The sequence below is a fragment of the Hemitrygon akajei genome, chromosome 9 (genome assembly GCF_048418815.1).
Source record: "Hemitrygon akajei chromosome 9, sHemAka1.3, whole genome shotgun sequence".
In the NCBI taxonomy this organism is placed as follows: Eukaryota; Metazoa; Chordata; class Chondrichthyes; order Myliobatiformes; family Dasyatidae; genus Hemitrygon; species Hemitrygon akajei.
In genome coordinates this window covers 27,783,287-27,805,784 of record NC_133132.1, presented here as the reverse complement: position 1 = coordinate 27,805,784, position 22,498 = coordinate 27,783,287, and the positions used below count along the sequence as shown (strand labels likewise).

Genomic DNA, 22,498 nt, shown 5'->3' with positions numbered 1-22,498 from the left:
CTAAATCAACAGTATTGAGGTTGAGAGCTTAAGCTTTCTAACAGTAAACATCATTAATAGCCTGATCTAACCATGTAGATAACATGGCAAAGAAGGCTCACCAATCCCTCTACTTTCTCAGGAAGCTAAACAAACTTATCATGTCCCTATTGAACCTTGCCATTTTTCAGTGCACCATAGGAAACTTCCTTTCTGGATATATAATGGCTTGATAAAGCAACTGCTCTGCATGTGACCGCAAGGAACTGCAGAGAATTGTGGAGAGAGCTCAGCACATCATGGAAACCAGCCTTCCCTCGGTGGACTCTGTCTATACTTCTCACTAACTCAGCAAAGCAACCAGATAATCAAAGACTTCACCCACCACAGATATTCTCTTTTTACCCCTCTTCCATCAGGCAAAAGATACATACTACCAGGCTCAAGGGCAGCTTCTACACCACCATTATCCCCTAGTACGATAGGATAGACTCTTGGCCCCACAATCTACTTGGTTATGATCTTGCACCTTATAGTTTACCTTCATTACACTTTCATACTTTATTCTACATTCTGTTATTGTTTTGACTTGTTCTACCTCAGTGCACTGTGTAATTATTTGATCTGTATGAACAGTTTCCACTGTATTTTTGTACATGTTTTAATAATAAACCAATTCCTGTTACAAATCCTGAAACCTTTAAGTTTTTAATGGTTTTATCATACTATAGTGAAATTCCTTTCACTTATTGTGACGACTCCAGCAACTTTGCTCTGGTGCAATAATCGACCATTAATTGAGCCTGGATTTCTTTGAGCATGAATGCTTTGCACTGTACTGCTTTAACTCCCATCAGATAAAACACTCATCTTCCAACTCAATTGCTTTGCCCTATTTATTTGATGTAAATTCCCAGCTCCTGTGTACCTTTATGGTTGTTGTGCTTCCTCCCAAATGATTCCATCTTTGCATCTGCCACATCCAAATAGTCAATAATTACAACGTATGGTATTAGTCTCAATACAGAGCCCCATTCTTGCCCCCAAATAGATCTTCTATTTGTGATGACCACCTGCCTTTCACAGAGCTTTCAAAGTTTACAATAAGCTAAAATCTTTTCCATTGCCAGCAGCCTTCTACCTTATTTATACATAGAGTCATAGAGTTAATCAGTACAGAAATGGGCCCTTCAGCCCAAATCGATCAAGTTGGCTTTCTGACCTCGTTTGCCTCCTTTTTGTGAAAGTTCAAAGCAAAATTTATTATCAGAGTACATACATGTTACCACATACAGCCGTGAGATTCTTTTTCCTGCAGGCATACTTAGCAAATCTACAGAACAGTAACTGTAAACAGGATTAATGAACAACAAACTGTGCAATTACAAATATAAATAAATAGCAATAACTAATGAGAGCATGAAATAACAAAATAAAGAGTCCTTAAAGTGAGACCATCGTTTGAGGGAACACCAGAAATAGAATGAGTGTAGTTATCCCCTTTTTTTTTTAAGAACCTGATGGTTGAGGGATGGTAGCTGTTCTTGAACCCGGTGGTGCAAGTCCTGAGACACTTGTACATTCTACCTGATGGCAGCAGCGAATAAAGTGATGGCCTGGGTGGTAAGGACCTTTGATAATTTCTAACCATCACAAAAATAGGGAAATAGTTAACTGCATAGAAAATAACATAACTTATTGGGGAAAATTGAAAGGATATCGGGAAGTACAAGGGATTAGAATGCATCTTTCAGAATGTAAGCACAGAAGTTTGAGTTTGAAAGACCATCTTCTTAACTGTTATATTTTATGATTCAAAGTAAATAGCTCCTTTATGAAAACTGTGAGCTGTTTCTCGTGAACCAGCAATCTGAAATTGCAGCTGTATTACCACATCATCTGTTTGCACTGAAATACGAATCTCCTAAAGAAATTGGAACTCATCCTGGAAGGAACTTGGCCTTCCTTCAACAATTCTGTCACCCCATACTTAGCGAGCACCAGTGGATTGACATACCTCAGCAAATTGATATGGTTTCTATACTCAATTTTGGATGTCTTGGTTATCTTGCTTTCAGTTAACAGTCATCAGAGGAGATTCCTTCAGCAAGTCTTGTATTCCTTCACATTGAGTGGCTTCTTCTTTCTTTCTTCATTGCTCCTGAACATCCTCTGTCTGTTGCTCCTGTTTTTGGAAAATCTATCTATAGGTTCTCAGGCTGGTCACTTATATTAATGCCTTACTTTTATTACCTCTGCTTTCAAATCTCTCTTAGCTATTTTTTTCTCATTTCCCACACTGCCCAATATTTACAAAGTGTCCTGCAAAGCTATCTCAGGATTTCCCCCCATTAATGAGGAATGCTGTGGAAAATTTATGGTATAAATGAGCACACTATCAAAATACAAGTTGTTTCTATTACTATAGTACTATCTTTCTTTTTTTCCAGATTCAAGGAGGTGACCCAACTGGTACAGGCACTGGTAAGACTTTGTCCACTTTTGAAATGGAGTTCATTTCAGCAAGGCTCTTAATAAATAATGTATGTAGGAGGGAGAAGAAGCTGAGGATATTCTTCCTGCATGGATGTAGTCTACTGCTGCCTCTGTTTCCTGGTGCTCTAAATGTTGATAAAGGTTGGGTTTTGGAGTCCTTACTAATCATCTGCACTATGCTCCATGTTTATCAGTCGAGCAGAACTTGCTTTTGTATTATTTTCACATGTTTTCTCTTCCTCTGTTCATGAAGTTGAGGCTCAGTGCAACATTTCAAATTGTAGATCCCAGCACAAGTTATTGCATTTCCATATTTCCACCTTTGTTTTTCTTATGCAGTCGAGTTGGCATATGAGAGTTGCCATAAAACTCTTTGTTTTCATACAAATAAAGTATGGCAATTAGTCGATGCAATGGATTCTCAATATACACCTACCTCCGTGTAGAGGATAACTTATTAAATTTGATAAGTCAATAAAGACAAATTTGTTGTATTTCCTTTGTTCAGTTGAGAAATTGGATCAAAGAATATTGCATATTGCTTTCAATGGCTGATGTGTGAAGTACTGATTCTAGGCACAGACGTTACCACCGAGAGTTGTCAGAGTTCCCACTAAGTGTGTCCTGACACCTTGTCACCCGCTTCGTCTTGTTGTGGAGCTGAATCAGGGAAGTTCAAAGTAAATTTACTATTGAAGTACTTACATATTACTATATCCTTCTTTGAGATTCATTTTCTTACGGGCATTTGCAGGAAAAAAAGAATTGCAGTGAAATTTTACGAAAAACTATACATATCCAGACATAGAGTGATGAACATGTGGAAAGGAAAGCAAACTGTGCAAAGAAAGTGGACTTTATTCCAGCAACTTCAACCATCAGTAGATAATTTTTGGAAGCAGAGATGTTTTGAGAGAACATTCCTAATCTCCTAAGTTAGGGAAATGTTTAATTGGAGTAAGGGGGAATATGAGGCTATCAGGCAGGAACTTGGAAGCATAAATTGGAAACATGTTCTCAGGGAAATGTACAGAAGAAATGTGGCAAATATTCAGGGGATATTTGTGTGGGGTTCTGACTAGGTATGTTCTGATGAGACATGGAAAGGATGGTAGGGTACAAGATCTGTGATGTACAAAGGCTATTGTAAATCTAGTCAAGAAGAAAAGAAGAGCTTACAAAAGGTTAAAAAAAAACTAGGTAATGATAGGAATCCAGAAGATAATAAGTCTAGCAGGAAGGAGCTTAAGATTGAAACTAGGAGAGCCAGAAGGGGCCATGAGAAGGCTTTGGCGGACAGGATTAAGGAAAATCCCAAGGCATTCTACAAGTATGTGAAGAGCAAGAGGATAAGATGTGAGAGAATAGGACAAGTCAAGAGTGACAGTGGAAAAGTGTGTATGGAACCAGAGGAAATAGCGGAGGAACTTAATGAGTACTTTGCTTCAGTATTCACTACGGAAAAGGATCTTGGTGATTGTAGAGATGGCTTGCAGTGGACTGAAAAGCTTGAGCATGTAGATATTAAGGAAGAGGGTGTGCTGGAGCTTTTGGAAAGCATCAAGTTGGCTAAGTCACCAGGACAGGACAGGATGTACCCCAGGCTACTGTGAGAAATGAGGGAGGAGACTGCTGAGCCTCTGGCAATAATCTGTGCATCATCAAAGAGGACAAGAGAGGTTCCAGAGGATTGGAGGGTTGCGGATGTTGTTCCCTTATTCAAGAAAGGGAGTAGCGATAGCCCAGTAAATTATAGGCTAGTGAATCTTACTTCAGTGGTTGGTAAGTTGATGGAGAAGACCCTGAGAGGCAGGGTTTATGAACATTTGGAGAGGCATAATATGACTAGGAATAGTCAGCATGGCTTTGTCAAAGGCAGGTCGTGCCTTATGAGCCTGATTGAATTTTTTGAGGATGTGACTAAACACATTGATGAAGGTAAAGCCGTAGATGTAGTGTATATGGATTTTAGCATGGGATCCGAGGGGACATTGCTTTGTGGATCCAGAACTGGCTTGCCCACAGAAGGCAAAGAGTGGTTGTAGATGGGTCATATTCTGCATGGAGGTTGGTGACCAGTGGTATGCCTCAGGGATCTGTTCTGGGACCCCTACTCTTTGTGATTTTTATAAATGACCTGGATGAGGAAGTGGAGGGATGGGTTAGTAAATTTGCTGATGACACAAAGTTTGGGGTGTTGTGGATAGTGTGGAGGGCTGTCAGAGGTTACAACGGGACATTGATATGATGCAAAACTGGGCTGAGAAATGGCAGATGGAGTTCAACGCAGATAAGTGTGAGGTGGTTCATTTTGGTAGGTCAAATAGGATGGCAGAATATAGTATTAATGGTAAGACTCTTGGCAGTGTGGAGAATCAGAGGGATCTTGGGGTCTGAGTCCATAGGGCACTCAAAGCTGCTACGCAGGTTGACTGTGATTAAGAAGGAGTATGGTGTATTGTCCTTCGTCAATCGTTGGATTGAGTTTAGGAGCCGAGAGGTAATGTTGCAGCTATACAGAACCCTAGTCAGACTCCACTTGGAGTACTGTGCTCAATTCTGGTCGCCTCACTACAGGAAGGACATGGAAACCATAGAAAGGGTGCAGAGGAGATTTACAAGGATATTGTCTGGATTGGGGAGCATGTCTTATGAGAATAGGTTGAGTGAACCCTGCCTTTTCTCCTTGGAATGACGGAGGATGAGAGGTGTACAAGGTAATGAGAGGTATTGATCATGTGGATAGTCAGAGGCTTTTTCCCAGGGCTGAAATGGCTAGCATGAGATGGCATAGTTTTAAGGTGCTTGGAAGTAGGTACAGAGATGTCAGGGTTAAGTTTTTTATGCAAAGAATGGTGAGTGCATGGAATGGGCTGCCGGCGGTGGTGGTGGAGGCGGAAACGATAGGGTCTTTTAAGAGACTCCTGGATGACTACATGGAGCTTAGAAAAATAGAGGGCTATGGGTAAAGCCTAGGTAGTTCTAAGGTAGAGACATGTTCAGCACAGCTTTGTGGGCCGAATGGCTGTAGGTTTTCTTTGTTTCTATCTCAGCATTCATAGTCTGGTTGTTATCAAAGCTTTGTGAAATGGATATTAAAAGATTGTTGATTCTATCTCTTAAAAAATTCAGTAACAGTGCAAAGTGGTGATATGTGTGTTGTGGTAATGGAGAACTTGCTTGAAAATATGGAGGTCAAGATCAGATCAGCCACAGTTTCACTGAATGACAAAACAGAATCAAAAGGAAATTCCTGTTCTCACATTCTTACTGTATTGATGCAAGTGAAATAAATAAGCCTGTGAGCTGGTCATCTCTTTTGCAGCTCATGACATTGGGAACTCTTAAGTCTTAATCATACTGGTTTATCTTGCAAAGCATGAATGGTGATGAGGAACATTTGAAAGGTGGTGTAGTTGCTGTTCATTATCTGGCGGGCTATAACTGGATTTGTCTAGAGAATATTGTAGGAAATATTTTTAATGCAACTTTTGTGGATGCCATCCAGAAAAAGTCTTTTCTTTAACATGCTACCTTTTTAACCTTTTGTTTCCTTTTATTCAAATATTCAACTGTGTACATATAGCATATTTTGAATCATACTGACGGTTTCATGACCCCCTACTTTACTGCATTCTTGTAAAATTTACACTGCAACAGATGACAATATGAATTGTAGAGTATTTCTGAATCTTGTGATAATACTCAATTTACATTGATTTAAACCTGAATTGCTCTGCCAGCCTTAGCTCTTCCCAAAGAAACAACATGATACAGATTTGGAGTCAGGAGACCAGTGTATGTTCCATTATCGGTATAGATGAAGTTTACTCACCCCTGATGTATGTACCCTCAGCAATTGGTGAAATGTAGACTTGTGCTATCACAAACACAAAGCAATTGAGAGGCAGTTGTATGTTCTGCTTACATTTTTGTTTGAAACTGAATGGTTTAATTTTCTTAATTTTTCACTTTGATCAAAATAAATTAGAAGATCAAAGAAGGAAAATAATATTTTTAGGAAGTACCTTTGGATGTTATGGTTATAATGTTCATTAAATAGATGGAACTCCAGTCAGTTTAAGTTTTGCTAGTACCATTTGGCTCCAGAACTCATGATAACATTGGTCCATACATGAGTCAAACAGCTAAATTCCATGGTGAACTCACCTACCTTTCTTTGGTCTTCTCCAGTGCTGCAGAGAGGCCAAATGCAAATTGGAGGATTGTCTCTTATTCTGCGTGGGTAGTTTACAGTCCAATGATATGAATATTGAATTTTTGAACATCAGATAACACATTCTGCCCATGTTCTCTGTTCAGAGATACTCATCTGTCAACCTAGCCTGCTTTCTTTGTACGTTCCTCCCATGGCTTCCCTTACATGGTTTAGTGTGCCCGTTCCCTCCCCATGTGGGTCCACCTATCACATACTTGCTTCTATCCCATAAGACATAGGAGCAGAATTAGGCCATTTGATGCATGGAGTCTTTTCTGCCATTCCAACATAGCTGATTTATTATCCCTCTCAACCTGATTCTCCTGCCTTCTCCCCATAACTTTTCACACCCTTACTAATCCTATCAAACTCTGCTTTAAATATACCCAAAGATTTGGCCTTCACAGCCATCTGTGGCAATGAATTCCATAGATTCACTACCCTCTGGCTGAAGAAATTCCTCTCATCTCTATTCTAAAGGGACTCTACATACTGGCATCCCTTACAGTACTGCTGTGATGGAAATGAGAAAGATTCTTTGGGTCTCAAAGGCAAGAGCTCTGGACACACAGTTTTAATAATAAGGAGTTTATTTACAAGGGGAGAAAAAGCTTGGGAACAACACAAGCGGCTACAGTATTCGTACAAACGCGCTTAGAATAGAGGAGCGTGGGAAAGGTCGGGTCTGCAGTACAATACATGGGAAAACGGTGTAGGGACGGAGTACAGGTACACATACAAGCAAGGGAAAAGTAACTGCAATACTTGCCCCCCCTTTGCTATGGGCAAGCACAGCTCTTTGCTAAAGGGACAATAGTAAACACTCCCACAACCCTATTCAATGCGCACCTTACCACGTGTCTCCAATGCTGTTCTGCAGTCTTCAGCCTGGAGTGAACCAGGGTGGTCCCTCGAGAATGGCAACAGAGAGCAAGCCAAGCACATGTAGCACCTTTTATAGGTCAGGGGGCCAACGGCTTGGTGCTAGACAGGTTAATCCAATTAAGGTGGCCAGTGGTTAAGTGTGCATTGATTAGTTGGGAGGGGCGAAATGTTGACTTGCAGGTGGTGTGGCCTCCAACCAGGTGAGGGCAGTGTTGTTACGTGACAGGCATGGCTCTCTGGTTACAAGTACTTACTGGCAATCTTTCCTGTTCCCAGTGGAAGGTTTCAACCTGCAATGACGACTTCCACTTTTTGCCACCACAGATGCTGCTTGACCCACTGAGTTTTCCCAGTGTTAGCTTTTTGTTCTAGATTAAGGTATCTGCAGCCTTTTTTTTGATCAGCTGATTGAGGTGACTAGTTATGAGCATGTGAATTTTTATGCCAGATTTATTTGTGCTATGAGGGTATTACTGGCAATGCAACCATCTATTTCTAAACATCTCTGAATGAAGAAGACTGATAAAAGAGTCTATAATATTGATAGCTTTGGAGGCATATACAGCCAAGATTAAAAGGACGGTGAATTTACTTCCCAAAAAAACGCATTAGTGAACCACATCAATTGTTGCAGCAATCTGAATACTGAGAGTCTCTTTAATTCCAGGTTCATGTACAGTATATACTTGAATTTAAATTAAATGGCTACCTTGGGGAATTCACACTTATGCTGTAGAGCAGTGGTTCAAGGCTTTAACTGCTAATACAGTAACTTAGCTGCTACACTGTAGTATTCCCTTATGCTTGCATTGCTGCATCCCTTGAATGTTAAAGGCCAACCTTTTGGATACTATGAATCCTCAACATTCTTAGAATAATATGGCATTAATTCTTATAATTTTCTACACGACATGCTGTCTAATTATCATGAAAAGGCTCAAGGAAATTTTGAATCTCTCACTGCAGCTGTTGCTGCTGAAAACTGTAGGCCAGTTGTTAATCTCAATGTTTAAAGTAAATTTATCAAAGTACATGATCACCATATACTACCCTGAGATTCATTTTCTTGCGGGCATTCACAGTAAATACAAAGGCGCACGATAGAATCAATGAAAAACTGCACACAACAATAACAGGCAAACATCCAATGCACAGAAGACAATAAACTGCAAATACAAAAAATATATATATTATTAAGAAATAAACAAGCAATAAATATCAAGAAGATGAGTTGTAGAGTCCTTGAAAGTGTGACTATATGTTGTGAAATTGTTGGAGTGAGTGAAATTTAGAGAAGGTATCCTCTGATGGTTGAGGGGTAATAACTGCTTCTGAGCCTGGTGGTGTAGGACCTGAGGCTCCTGTACCTCCTTCCTGATGGCAGTAGTGAGAAGAGAACTTGGCCTTGTCCTCGATCATGGATGCTGTTTTCCTGTGACAGTGGCCTTTGTAGATATGCTTAATGGTAGGGAGAGCTTCATCTGTGATGGACTGGGCTGTATCCACTACTTTTTGTATTTTTCTCCATTCAAGGCATTGGTGTTTCCATACCAGCTGTGTTGCAACCAGTTGATATACCTACCACCACACATCTATAGCAATTTGTTAATTAAGCTTCCCTTGGACTAGCTTGAGTAATCCTACTGCAAAGCTGCAGTTCCAGCAGCTGTAGGAAGGGTTTGCGTGTTTCTGATGCATTTAGTCAGCCCTGTGCTTCTCTAAATTTGATTTCAGAGGTACCATGTTTAAACATCCTTTAGAAAGATACTGACAGTCATGGTTCAGATTCAGATTTATTTATTATGCATACATTAAATATACTGTGAAATGCATCGTTAACATTAACAGCCAATACACATAAGGATATGCTGGGAGCAGCCCGCGAGTGTTGCCACATTCTGGTGCCAACATAGTATGCCTACAATACCCAATGAACAGTGGTTAACATAAGCATATTCCAGAAACTATCCTAGAGGTTTATGATGATTTCTTTGACAATTGTCAAAGTAGTGACTATTTCTGTTTTACTCACTGAAGGAAATAAATGGATCGCTGCATTTTTCATAGAAATCTAGACAAATGGATAGTGAAATATGAAATATTTGTTGTTGCAACATAATTCAAGTTGTGGAGGGAAAGGACATTGTCATTCTTTGCTCTTGAGCAATTAAAGAATGTTATGTTGGCCAGCTTTAGCCAACAGTGCATCTTTAGGTAAAAAGGAATGACTGAGATCCTGTTGCCTGCATGGCTCATGATTCCAATGAAATTTAAAGGATCTCATGGAAATATTGGAGGCAGAGCGATTTTAGAGCTACAAAGAATCAATTTCACGCATCCTTCCAGGTCAACTGTATTCATTTGTAATTTATGGAACCTTGGTGTGGCAAAAGCTGTAAGTACATTCAGACATAATTTGCTGATGATAGAAGGACATGAGAGGAAACATAAATGCAAGTTTTTACTTTATTATCTTCCTTTTTTAAAAGAAAATCTCTTTCTGCTGTTACAGCTCTTTTTTGTCCTGAAAAATCGCAGCTTTCAAATCTAATTTCCCAGAAAACAAAATCATTCTAGCTACATCTTCGCTTCCTGTCTTTCACTGCACAACACTGATGATATAGAGCATAGAACATCACAGCACAGTACCTGTCCTTGTATCTGCTCAGATCTCTGATCTTTGCATTTGCTTACCCAGTTAAAGCAACTTATCCTCTGTAAAATCCAATTCTGAGCAGGTCCTTCATTTCAAATTCCCCCCCCCCCCCCCCCCATTCCATTATAGGTTTAATATTCATTTCAATTCCCTTGAGTTACCTGGGATTAAAATATAAAGCATCTCATTAAATGTATCTGTCTTTATCATAGTCTTCAGTGAATGCTTAGGAATTTTAAGTTTTGTGTCCATCAGATTTCAACATTTCATCTGCTGAGATCACTTCAGAAGTTCGGAGTTCTGACTTCTTTTGAATTAGAACATTTGTGAACTTGCCCTGTCCACATTCCTCCTGTTGTAAAATTCAGTTGATTTTCCTGTACCCTCCATCTTTCTTGAGCTTTAGCTTTTCCTAATTAGAGGCCACTTCTAAACACTTGCACGCCTTAAATCTTGAATATCCTGTGATAAATCACTTTGCAAACTAATGACAATAGTTTGGCGATGGAAGCTAGATCTATCAGCTTGCAGTTTTCCAGAGACCAATTGTCCTAAGTGGTTTACTTGAATGCATTTACCTTTATACAATCTCCTAACTGTGGAATATTTTGCTTCTATTATTGTTGCCCTTCTTGAAACTCTTTTAAGCTGGTGCTATCCAAAACTGCCTCTTGTCTCTCCTTTAAAAGCAAATACAAAACTGAGCTCTTTGTATAACCTTTTGGTCATCCTTCCTATACCGCATCTTCTCAGTTAACTATATGCTGCCTTTGAAGTGTTTTGGGAATTTTTTTCCATTGATGGAATGATGTTATCATATGATAAACATGATACCTTACTTCACATTTTACCCTTCGAGTTTGCTGCTACGAATACAAGCTGGTTTCTTTTCATGCTCAGTCATCAGTTGAATAAGAAATCTGTTGTTGAAGCTGGCTTTGAGTTAAAAATAAAATCTGATTTAAATCAAATTTTTTCCATTCCTGACTTCCAATCATTGCCACAAACAAAACAGTCTCGTGTATGGTTCTGATCTGTTTTAGGATGAAGTACCAAATATTGTTTGGGAATACTGAGTATTCTGTATTAGTATTTATGGAAATACTAAGTAGGCTCCCTTGATCCAACAAAAGTAATAAACCAGTCTGGCATTCCATGACCTAATCTGAATCTAAATTTTTTTTGGGGGAAGACCATTATTAGAGAGACCAGTATAGTCCCATCATGTTGGTTACCAAGAAATCTAGTTGGGAATTCAGAAGAATCCAATTTAATGAACAGCATGTAGTTGAAGTGAATGCAATGGATACATTTAAGGAGAGGCTGGGCAAGCATAGAAGAAAGAGGGGAATAGACTGTTAGATTGGGTAAGAAACCCCTACTGCTCCATTGCTTTTGCTTGCAAGTTATCTGGAATTGCTTCATAGTTTCTGATATTTTACTGTGGTCCCACTGCACTCTTAACTAGTTTCATATTCCCATCGATTAGCAAGTTTTCTGAAGCAATCAATGGCATATGAATTATGATAACTGGAAAATGTATTGCAATAAAAGAGGAAATACTCCCTCAAATTGGTTCACATTATATTTGTGGTAAGTGATACTGGTGAGGGGTAGGAGGATGTAATCACAGTAAAGTCCTGGCCGTAAAAAAAAAGTCAGGGCTGGGCACTTATTCCTGATTAGAGTCTAGTCAAAAAAGTGGGAAAAAGTGTTGATGAAAAAAAACTGTGATGGCACTTCTAAACATCAAGTGTTGTTTGTTAAACTTAGGAAGCAATGAAGGAAGTATATCCTGCTGTGCTTTATTTCCACAGTGACCTCTTAAATAGAAGATGGAAATAAATGATCAGATTTCTGGGTAGTTTGCAGAAAGTTGCAAAGGGATGCTAAATTCATCAATATGGTGTATGTTTTACAAATTTTACAAGTTAGCAAAATGTGTAAAACTTAGAGCATTTATGGGGACACCTAAGCAGCCAATCTCTTGCTGTTGTGTGCTTGTTATTCTATCTATTGTGTTTATTGTGAGCTTCATGAAAGAAAGGAATTTCCTTGCACTCTGGTATGTGTATGACAATAAACTAATCTAAAACCAAAACTGGATCTGAACAATAGGTCCAAGTGCATAGATCACCGAAATTGGCCACATAGGCATATGGCATAGTTGTCTTCACTGACTGGGGAATTGCTTATAAGGTGAAGGAAGTCTATTGCAGCTATATCAAATTTGTTTAGACTGCAGTGGTTTACTCTGTGCTATTCTGGTCACCCCATTACAGGAAGGATGTGGGGGCAGAAGAGATTTATCAGGATGCTGCATGGATTAGAGGGTATGGGAGATAAGGTGTAGTTGGACAAACATGGGTTGTTTTCTCTGGAAAGTAGGAGGCTGAGGAGAAACCTGATAGAAGTGTATAACATTGTTGGAGGCATAAATATGTCAGACTGAAGGAAAATGGGGTTATGTAACAGTATCAAAGATTGCAGAACAATATTAACAACTTCTAAATAAAAAAAAATAACTGAGTAGAAAGATAAGAGTGGAAAGTAATGGAAAGGAGTGAAGATTTCTAAAAATGCCCAAGAGCTTTGTGGATCTGCTCGTTTCACCAATGAGGCAGTTCTATATCCAGTTCTGGGCATGTTTCTGTGAAAAATTACTTGGGAAACTGATCACACCACTCTCAGCTTAGAGTAACAATGGAATAGGAGAAGCAGAAACTGAATCTGGAAAATATTCAATTGGTTAAGATATCTAATCAGTATGACTGCTTGTTCCTGCAGCTCACCAACATTATTTGCTATGTACAGTATTCATTTTAAACTGATTTGCATTTCTTCCCAATCTGATCCCTCTCAATTACAAAATAACCCCCATTCTAATTCTGCTCAATTTTTCCAGTCCTGTGTATGCCTTTTATCTCCTCAATGCTTCATCTGGGGCCCCAATCTCTGAAAATGATTTATGTAGGTAGATGTTTAACCAAGCCCATCAGTTCTAATAGCCTTGGCACCAGTGAATTCATGGAGGATGTGTTGGATATGCAAATTGTTCTCTCTGTCATGAAGCAAATGAACCTGAGCACTCTTCAGCCTATCGCTTGTTAGGAGTGTATCTGCCCTGAAACTAATAACTGAATAGCACTCCTATCTTACAAACATAATGAGAGCAAAAAAGGGAATGTGCAAACAGATGTATCAAGAGGCTAGAGTGTTGCTGAAGTATTAGGTGCTGGCGAATTGATTAAATTGCTCAAAGTGAGATGCCTCTTGCTCAGAGCTCTGCATGGCATATTGCAAGTACAGAGTGCCTCATACAAAGCAGAGATGAAGCTGAGATATTTATAAATAACCTCTTTGTTATGTTTGTCTCCAGGTGGACTTTGCAGCCACTTAATAATCATCCTTCTTCTAACAGATGGTGCAGTGTTTATATAAACCAGACTGAAGTCCACCAGTGGATGAGTAATGATTGGCAAATAAAGTAGTAACTAATCAAGGGGAATTTTCAAGTAGATCCTTTGGTACAGACAAACCTTTTTCCTTGAGGGAGAAAGGAAGGGAAGGATTTAAAGGAAGAGCTTGTGGGGGGTGGGGGGGGTAGGTCAAAATAGAGACTAGACAGACTAAAAATTAGAAATTAAAGGGGCTACTGAAGCTGAAAGTCCAGAGGTATACTGATGAACCTATTCCATTAACCTTGAGCAAACAATTGTCAAAATATCTGCTGCTCCAATTGCAGTATCTTGGTCACAGTGAAATTTAACCACCCCATCATTGGCAACCTGGGCCTGAAGCTCTAGAAGTTCACTTCCAGAACCTCTCCACCGTTCTACCACTCTTTGAAAAGCTCCTTAAAACTTCCCATTTTGACAATGCCTTTGCTCATCATCCTTAAACTCTACTGATCAAACTTGCAGAGTGCTACTAGAAACATAGAAAATAGGTGCAGGAGTAGGCCATTTGGCCCTTCAAGCCTGCACCGCTATTCAGTATGATCATGGCTGATCATCCAACTCAGAACCCTGTACCTGCTTTCTCTCCATACCCCCTGATCCCTTTAGCCACAAGGGCCATATCTAACTTCCTCTTAAATATAGCCAATGAACCGGCCTCAACTGTTTCCTGTGGCAGAGAATTCCACAGATTCACCACTCTCTGTGTGAAGAAGTTTTTCCATCGGTCCTAAAAGGCTTCCCCTTTATCCTTAAACTATGACCCCTCGTTCTGGACTTCCCCAACATCGGAAACAATCTTCCTGCATCTAGCCTGTCCAATCCCTTTAGAATTTTATACGTTTCAATAAGATCCCCCCTCAATCTTCTAAATTCCAGTGAGTATAAGCCTAGTCGATCCAGTCTTTCTTCATTTGAAAGTCCTGGCATCCCAGGAATCAATCTGGTGAACCTTCTCAGTACTCCCTCTATGGCAAGAATGTCTTTCCTCAGATTAGGGGACCAAAACTGCATACAATATTCTAGGTGCAGTCTCACCAAGGCCTTGTACAACTGCAGTAGAACCTCCCTGCTCCTGTACTCAAATCCTTTTGCCATGAATGCCAACATACCATTTGCCTTTTTCACCGCCTGCTGTACCTGCATGCCCACCTTCAATGACTGGTGTACAATGACACCCAGGTCTCGTTGCATCTCTCTTTTTCCTAATCGGCCACCGTTCAGATAATAATCTGTTTCCCTGTTCTTGCAACCAAAGTGGATAACCTCACATTTATCCACATTAAATTGCATCTGCCATGAATTTGCCCACTCACCTAATCTATCCAAGTCACCCTGCATCCTCTTAGCATCCTCCTTACAGCTAACACCGCCGCCCAGCTTCGTGTCACCTGCAAACTTGGAGATGCTGTATTTAATTCCCTCATCTAAATCATTAATATATATTGTAAACAACTGGGGTCCCAGCACTGAGCCTTGCGGTACCCCACTAGTCACTGCCTACCATTCTGAAAAGGTCCAGTTTACTCCCACTCTTTGCTTCCTGTCTGCCAACCAATTCTCTATCCACATCAATACCATACCCCAATATCGTGTGCTTTAAGTTTGCACACTAATCTCCTGTGTGGGACCTTGTCAAAAGCCTTTTAAAAATCTAAATATACCACATCCACTGGCTCTCCCCTATCCACTCTACTAGTTACATCTTCAAAAAATTCTTTAAGATTCGTCAGACATGATTTTCCTTTCACAAATCCATGCTGACTTTGTCCGATGATTTCACCTCTTTCCAAATGTGCTGTTATCACATCTTTGATAACTGACTCTAGCATTTTCCCCACCACCAATGTCAGACCGACCAGTCTATAATTCCCCGGTTTCTCTCTCCCTCCTTTTTTAAAAAGTGGGGTTACATTAGCCACCCTGCAATCCTCAGGAACTAATCCAGAATCTAAGGAGTTTTGAAAAATTATCACTATTTCTTGGGCTACTTCCTTAAGCACTCTGGGATGCAGACCATCTGGCCCTGGGGATTTATCTGCCTTTAATCCCTTCAATTTACCTAACACCACTTCCCTACTAACATGTATTTCCCTCAGTTCCTCCATCTCACTAGACCCTCGGTCCCTTACTATTTCCGGAAGATTATTTATGTCCTCCTTAGTGAAGACAGAACCAAAGTAGTTATTCAATTGGTCTGCCATGTCTTTGTTCCCTATGATCAATTCACCTGTTTCTGACTGTAAAGGACCTACATTTGTCTTGACCAATCTTTTTCTTTTCACGTATCTATAAAAGCTTTTACAGTCAGTTTTTATGTTCCCTGCCAGCTTTCTCTCATAATCTTTTTTCCCTTTCCTAATTAAGCCCTTTGTCCTCCTCTGCTAGTCTCTGAATTTCTCCCAGTCCTTAGGTGTGCCACTTTTTCTGGCTAATTTATATGTTTCTTCTTTGGACTTGATACTATCCCTAATTTCCCTTGTCAGTCACTATCTTCCCTGGTTTATTCTTTTGCCAAACTGGGATGAACAATTGTTGTAGTTCATCCATGAAATCTTTAAATGCTTGCCATTGCATATCCACCGTCAACCCTTTAAGTATCATTTGCCAGTCTATCTTAGCTAATTCACATATCATACCTTCAAAGTTACCCTTCTTTAAGTTCAGAACCTTTGTTTCTGAATTAACTATGTCACTCTCCATCTTAATGAAGAATTTCACCATATTATAGTCACTCTTACCCAAGGGGCCTCGCACGACAAGATTGCTAACTAACCCTTCCTCATTGCTCAATACCCAATCTAGAATGGCCTGCTCTCTAGTTGGTTCCTCGACATGTTGGTTCAGAAAACCATCCCGCATACATTCCAAGAAATCCTCTTCCTCAGCACCCTTACCAATTTGGTTCACCCAATCTATATGTAGATTGAAGTCACCCATTATAACTACTGTTCCTTTATTGCACGCATTTCTAATTTCCTGTTTAATGCCATCCCCAACCTCACTACTACTGTTAGGTGGCCTGTACACAACTCCCACCAGTGTTTTCTGCCCCTTAGTGTTATGCAGCTCTACCCATATCGATTCCACATCCTCCAGGCTAATGTCCTTTCTTTCTATTGCTTTAATCTCCTCTCTAACCAGCAATGCTACCCCACCTCCTTTTCCTTCCTGTCTATCCCTCCTGAATATTGAATATCCCTGGATGTTGAGCTCCCATCCTTGGTCACCCTGGAGCCATGTCTCTGTGATCCCAACTATATCATATTCATTAATAACTATCTGCACATTCAATTCATCCACCTTGTTACGAATGCTCCTCGCATTGACACACAAAGCCTTCAGACTTGTTTTTACAACACTCTTAGCCCTTATTCAATTATGTTGAAAAGTGGCTCTTTTTGCTTTTTGCCCTGGATTTGCCAAGATACTAGTATCTTGGGATGTTTTACAGCATTAAAGCTTCCACAGAGATGCCAATTCTTGTTATAAATGAAAGTTTTGATATGCTAATGTGAGCTTTCTGCATGTGACATAATATATGCTTGTTGATAGAGAGGCCCTCCATTGGAAAGGTTGACCATGGATGTTGCGACCTGGCTGTCAGTTCAGTCAACAGTATGATATGGAGAGAAAGTTGTTGCCCATGCAGTAAGCTCCCCCTCTCCATGCAGCTGATGATCCCAAAGGAACAGCAGAGACCGATACAGTTTGGCACCAGTGTCATCGTAGGAATTGCTGTTCAGTGTTGAACTACCATAGGGACTCCAGCTCCAGTTCTTTCCTCAGGGTTTACTCCCAAATTTTCCCCATGAGTGGGTATAGTCACAAGGCAGAAGAGGTTTAAGACGAGACTTTTCCTTCTGCTAGACAAGCTGCCAATCACAGCTTCACTGCCGGAAGCAACTGGTTTTAAGGCACCAGTAACCGTTTCTGTCACTTCTCCTGTCAGTAGAAGCAGTTCCACTGGCCAATTCCACGTGAGGGCCAAGCACTGGACTTGGTTCTTAATTGAAATGCACACCATTGGGAGCATTTAATAGGTAGTGGGAGCTTAACCCCACTACTCCTCCCACTCAGCTCGAGACTTTGACAACCTTAAGGAGCTGCTTGGTAATAAGACCGGTAATTTCTAATAGCCTTAGCACTGGTAAATTCAAGTTTGATGTTTTACTTACAAGAAATTTGTGGAGGCTCCTTGCTCCCACAGTTGAGTGTTGAGTGCCCAGTTATGTGGATTGAATCTTCCCTTAGACTAATACTGACAATGACTGAATGGCAAATATAAGCTTAATGTGTAAGAGCCATGCTATCCTTCAAACTTAATGAACACAGGAAAAGGAAAATACAATTCTTCACAAGCGTAAACACAAGATTCTGCAGATACTGAAAATTCAAAGCAGCACACAAAATGCTGAAGGAACTCAGCAGGTCAGGCAGCATCTGTGGAAATTAATAAACAGTGGAGGTTTCAGGCTGAGACTTTTCATCAGGACTGGAAAGGAAGAGGGAAGAAGCCAGAATAAGAAGGTGGGGGTATAAACTAGAAGAAGCCAGGTGGGTGGGGGAGGAAGTAAGAAGCAGGGAGAAAACTCCAGTGCCCCTCCACCTTCCCTTTCTCTCATAGTCCACTTTCCATCCCTTTATCTTTTGCACCTATCACCTCCCTGCTTACTTTCCCCCACCCACCTGGCTTCAGCTATCACTTTAAAGTTTGTACTCCTTCCCATCCACCCCCCCTTCTTATTCTGGCTTTTTTCCCCTTCCTTTCCAGTCCTGAAGAAGGGTCTCGGCCCAAAACATTGTTCATTTCCATAGATGTTGCCTGCCCTGCTGAATTCCTCCAGCATTTTGGGTGTGATCTTTCACAGAAGGCATTTAAGTAGCCAGCAAATTACTGATTAGGTATTGAATTGCTGGAACTGACGTAGCTCTTGCTCAGAGCTCTGGATGGCATCAGTCAGCTGCGAACGCTGTGGTGCCTTGTACAAACTAGAGATAAAGCTTCGATATGACTAACCTCTGTTGTGTTTGTCTGTAGGTGGGCTTTGCAGCAACTTAACAATAAACTGCTTCTGGCAGATGGTGCAGAGTTGAGGGTTGTTTACATTGACCCAGCAACAGAATTTAAAATACGTACAAGCTGCAAGCTCTCCTTTTCTGCCATAACAGGTGCTGCTGAGAGATTGTAATATGCAATTACTTAAGCAAGGTGTGTATGTCGTGTGGAGTGGCAGTTAAATGTTTGACTGATAACAGAACTGCTGAGGCAGAGGTAGGCAAGGATATATGTCTTCCCTTTATTCAGTGGCCCTCTCATTAAATTTGAGAAGTTCAGACTCACTTGTTTTACACAAGAATAGACATAACTCTGGATGCTAATTATCTAGAAATTATATTTTATTTTGTGATTAAGGTTAAAGTGATGGAATATTGTAACTCTTGTATCTGCCCTTGGTGCATTGAAAGATGGGTGCAAATGCAAATATTGAAATGGTTAATGGTTGCAGCTGGCGACTGAATTAAAATCACCACTGTGCTTCTCAATTTGAGCTCAAAAATAATTTCACATTTCACTGTTTATTTTATGTGTATATGTGAAATTAATGAATAACCTTAGTCTTCATTTGAAGCAATTCTAAGTATGAGCATGTTAGAATTTTTGACAAAAATGGAAAATAATAAAAATACACAACACAACAGCATTTGAAAGGGAAACAATGGGTTAATATATTAGTAGAGCCTCTTCAACAGAGTCAAACTGCAATCAGCTATGCCTTTGAATATTTAATCTCTCCTTTTTCTTTTGCTGACATCACTGCCTTGCATTTGTGGTGTTTTTGTTTTTAATTGGAGAAAAACTTGAGATTGTTTTGCTTTTAACTGAACTGCAAGGTCCACGTATCGAAGGTGACCTTGCAAGTAACGCAGTGAGTGGATGGTCTGACTCTGCACGCACTATGTACTGCACTGAGTCTCATTCATCACACTAACAGCCTGCAGGAGGCTGGCTGGATCTCACTGAGGGAGATCGTCCCTCTTTAGGTGCCACATTCAAACGAGATAGTAAGTGAACATGAGCTGCCCTCATTAATTCAAGTTGTTGCCTCGACAGGGCATCAGCCAACCTGATTGGTTACAATGCAATAACATTGAGGAGAATGTTGATGCGATGAAAGCTGACAATAGTCAGGAAATTAAATCACAGCCCAAGCGATACCTTGGTCCTTGTTCAGATACAGGTTACATACCCAGTCTTCCTCGTGCACACTTCCTTTTCTTTTTCCTCTTTGAAATGGAACAAATAAATGTACACCACTGATTTTGATGCTGTAGGGCATATCAACAACTGACTCTGTTCCCTCCATTCAATACTGATTAATCTTTGCGAAGTAAAATGATGCATGCCAAACAATGGCATGTTATGTTGAAATTTGCTTCAATAATTATTCGTTGTATCTTAGCAACCTGCTAATAGATGGCTGATGATGTGTTTCTGAAAGTGCTTTCCTTCCCAGTGCTGTGCTAACCACAGTACATCACACTCTGCTGGAAGCTTCATTTAACTCATCAAAGCCCTTCTGATTCTTTGGGTTTTTCAGTAGGCCCTGGTGTGTACAAGTCAAGCCAGCTAAAGCCTCGGTATGTTTTTTAAAGGTAGCAAGGGCATTTGCTGTGTTCCAGCTGACTGACTATGGCAGCATACGGTATTTGCTTCCAGTAAAGAATACAAAATTCTGAACTTGTCTATCCTGGTGTGTAATGTGAAAATTCTAAATGACTGCAACAGTGTTTGAAAGCAATAATTTAGTCAAATTATAGGGATCCTGGGACCAGCAGGCATCAGAATTTGAAACAATAATTATCTCACGATTGCAAAATAATGCAGGTCCTTTCAAAGAAAATATTTTCTATCTCCCTTTGCCTTGACTATGACTAGAGTTTCTGAAGTGGTTGAGTGCTGAGCAATAACAAATTTATAACCATATAACAATTACAGCACGGAAACAGGCCATCTCGGCCCTTCTAGTCCGTGCCGAACGCTTACTCTCACCTAGTCCCACTGACCCACACTCAGCCCATAACCCTCCATTCCTTTCCTGTCCATATACCTATCCAATTTTACTTTAAATGACAATACCGAACCTGCCTCTACCACTTCTACTGGAAGCTCGTTCCACACAGCTAGCACTCTCTGAGTAAAGAAATTCCCCCTCATGTTACCCTTAAACTTTTGCCCCCTAACTCTCAACTCATGTCCTCTTGTTTGAATCTCCCCTACTCTCAATGGAAAAAGCCTATCCATGTCAACTCTATCTATCCCCCTCATAATTTTAAATACCTATATAAGTCTCCCCTTAACCTTCTATGCTCCAAAGAGTAAAGACCTAACTTGTTCAACCTTTCCCTGTAACTTAGGTGCCTGAAACCCAGGTAACATTCTAGTAAATCTTCTCTGTACTCTCTCTATTTTGTTGACATCTTTCCTGTAATTCGGTGACCAGAACAGTACACAATACTCCAAATTTGGCCTTCCAGTGCCTTGTACAACTTTAACATTACATCCCAACTCCTATGGCCAACATACCAAAAGCTTTCTTCACTACCCAACACATGAGATTCCACCTTCAGGGAACTATGCACCATTATTCCTAGATCACTCTGTTCTACTGCATTCTTCAATGCCCTACCATTTACCATGTATGTCCTAGTTGGATTATTCCTACCAAAATGTAGCACCTCACATTTATCAGCATTAAACTCCATCTGCCATCGTTCAGCCCACTCTTCTAACTGGCCTAAATCTCTCTGCAAGTTTTGAAAACCTGCTTCATTATCCACAACGCCACCTACGTTAATATCATCTGCATACTTACTAATCCAATTTACCACCTCATCATCCAGATCATTAATGTATATAACAAACAGCATTGGACCCAGTACAGATCCCTGAGGCATACCACTAGTCACAGGTCTCCAACCTGACAAACAGTTATCCAGCACTACTCTCTAGCATCTTCCATCCAGCCACTGTTGAATCCATTTTACTACTTCAATATTAATGCCTAAAGATTGAACCTTCCTAACTAACCTTCCGTGCGGATCCTTGTCAAAGGCCTTACTGAAGTCCATATAGACAACATCCACTGCTTTACCCTCATCAACTTTCCTCATAACTTCTTCAAAAAATTCAATAAGATAATGCAGAATTATTTTTACATAAGATCCCCAAAAGTCACTTTAAAGCTGTGTAATCAAATATTACAAAATTCAACAATACCATGAAAGGAAATGATAGCAAACTATAGTCAGATTGTAGTGAGGAGAATACAGAGATAATTTAAAGGGAATTTATGCTGAGGGCAAGAATTTTATATGCTGATAATGGAGGGTTTCATGTTTCCTAAAGATTAGATTAGTAACAATATTGAAAAAAAGTTGAGAAGAGGTTTGCTGAAATATGTTCAGGAGCGCATTGTCTTATTGATACGTTTCCAAGCTAGTAAGGAGGCATTGCTAGATCTGTTGCTTAGGAATAAAGAGAGTAAACTAGAGAAAGTCTCAGTGGTAGAATATTTTGGAAACAGTAAAATAATAATGTTTAGATTCGCTGAAAATGGGCTGGAAAGTTTTATGAAAGTGCCAATTTTACTGGGCTGAAAATATATTTGGCCGAGATCTGTTTCTTGACCTTATGAGTATTTTCAAAAGTTTCTATTGGAGATCATCCGTGATTAACCAGTCTTCACTGCCTTCTGTCTGCTAACACCGCCACCATTTATTTTAATCATTTCCTTTGACTTC

The 22,498-nt window shown here is 40.1% G+C and overlaps 1 protein-coding gene across 1 annotated transcript in view; it reads left to right on the top strand.

Annotated features, from left to right (window-relative positions):
* Window positions 1-22,498, top strand: part of ppil2 (peptidylprolyl isomerase (cyclophilin)-like 2) — a 291,555-nt gene that overhangs the window by 156,241 nt on the left and 112,816 nt on the right. Inside the window, exon 14 of the mRNA XM_073055693.1 lies at window positions 2,430-2,463. Coding sequence (XP_072911794.1) covers window positions 2,430-2,463 — 34 coding nt within the window. The remainder of the gene's footprint in view (window positions 1-2,429; window positions 2,464-22,498) is intronic.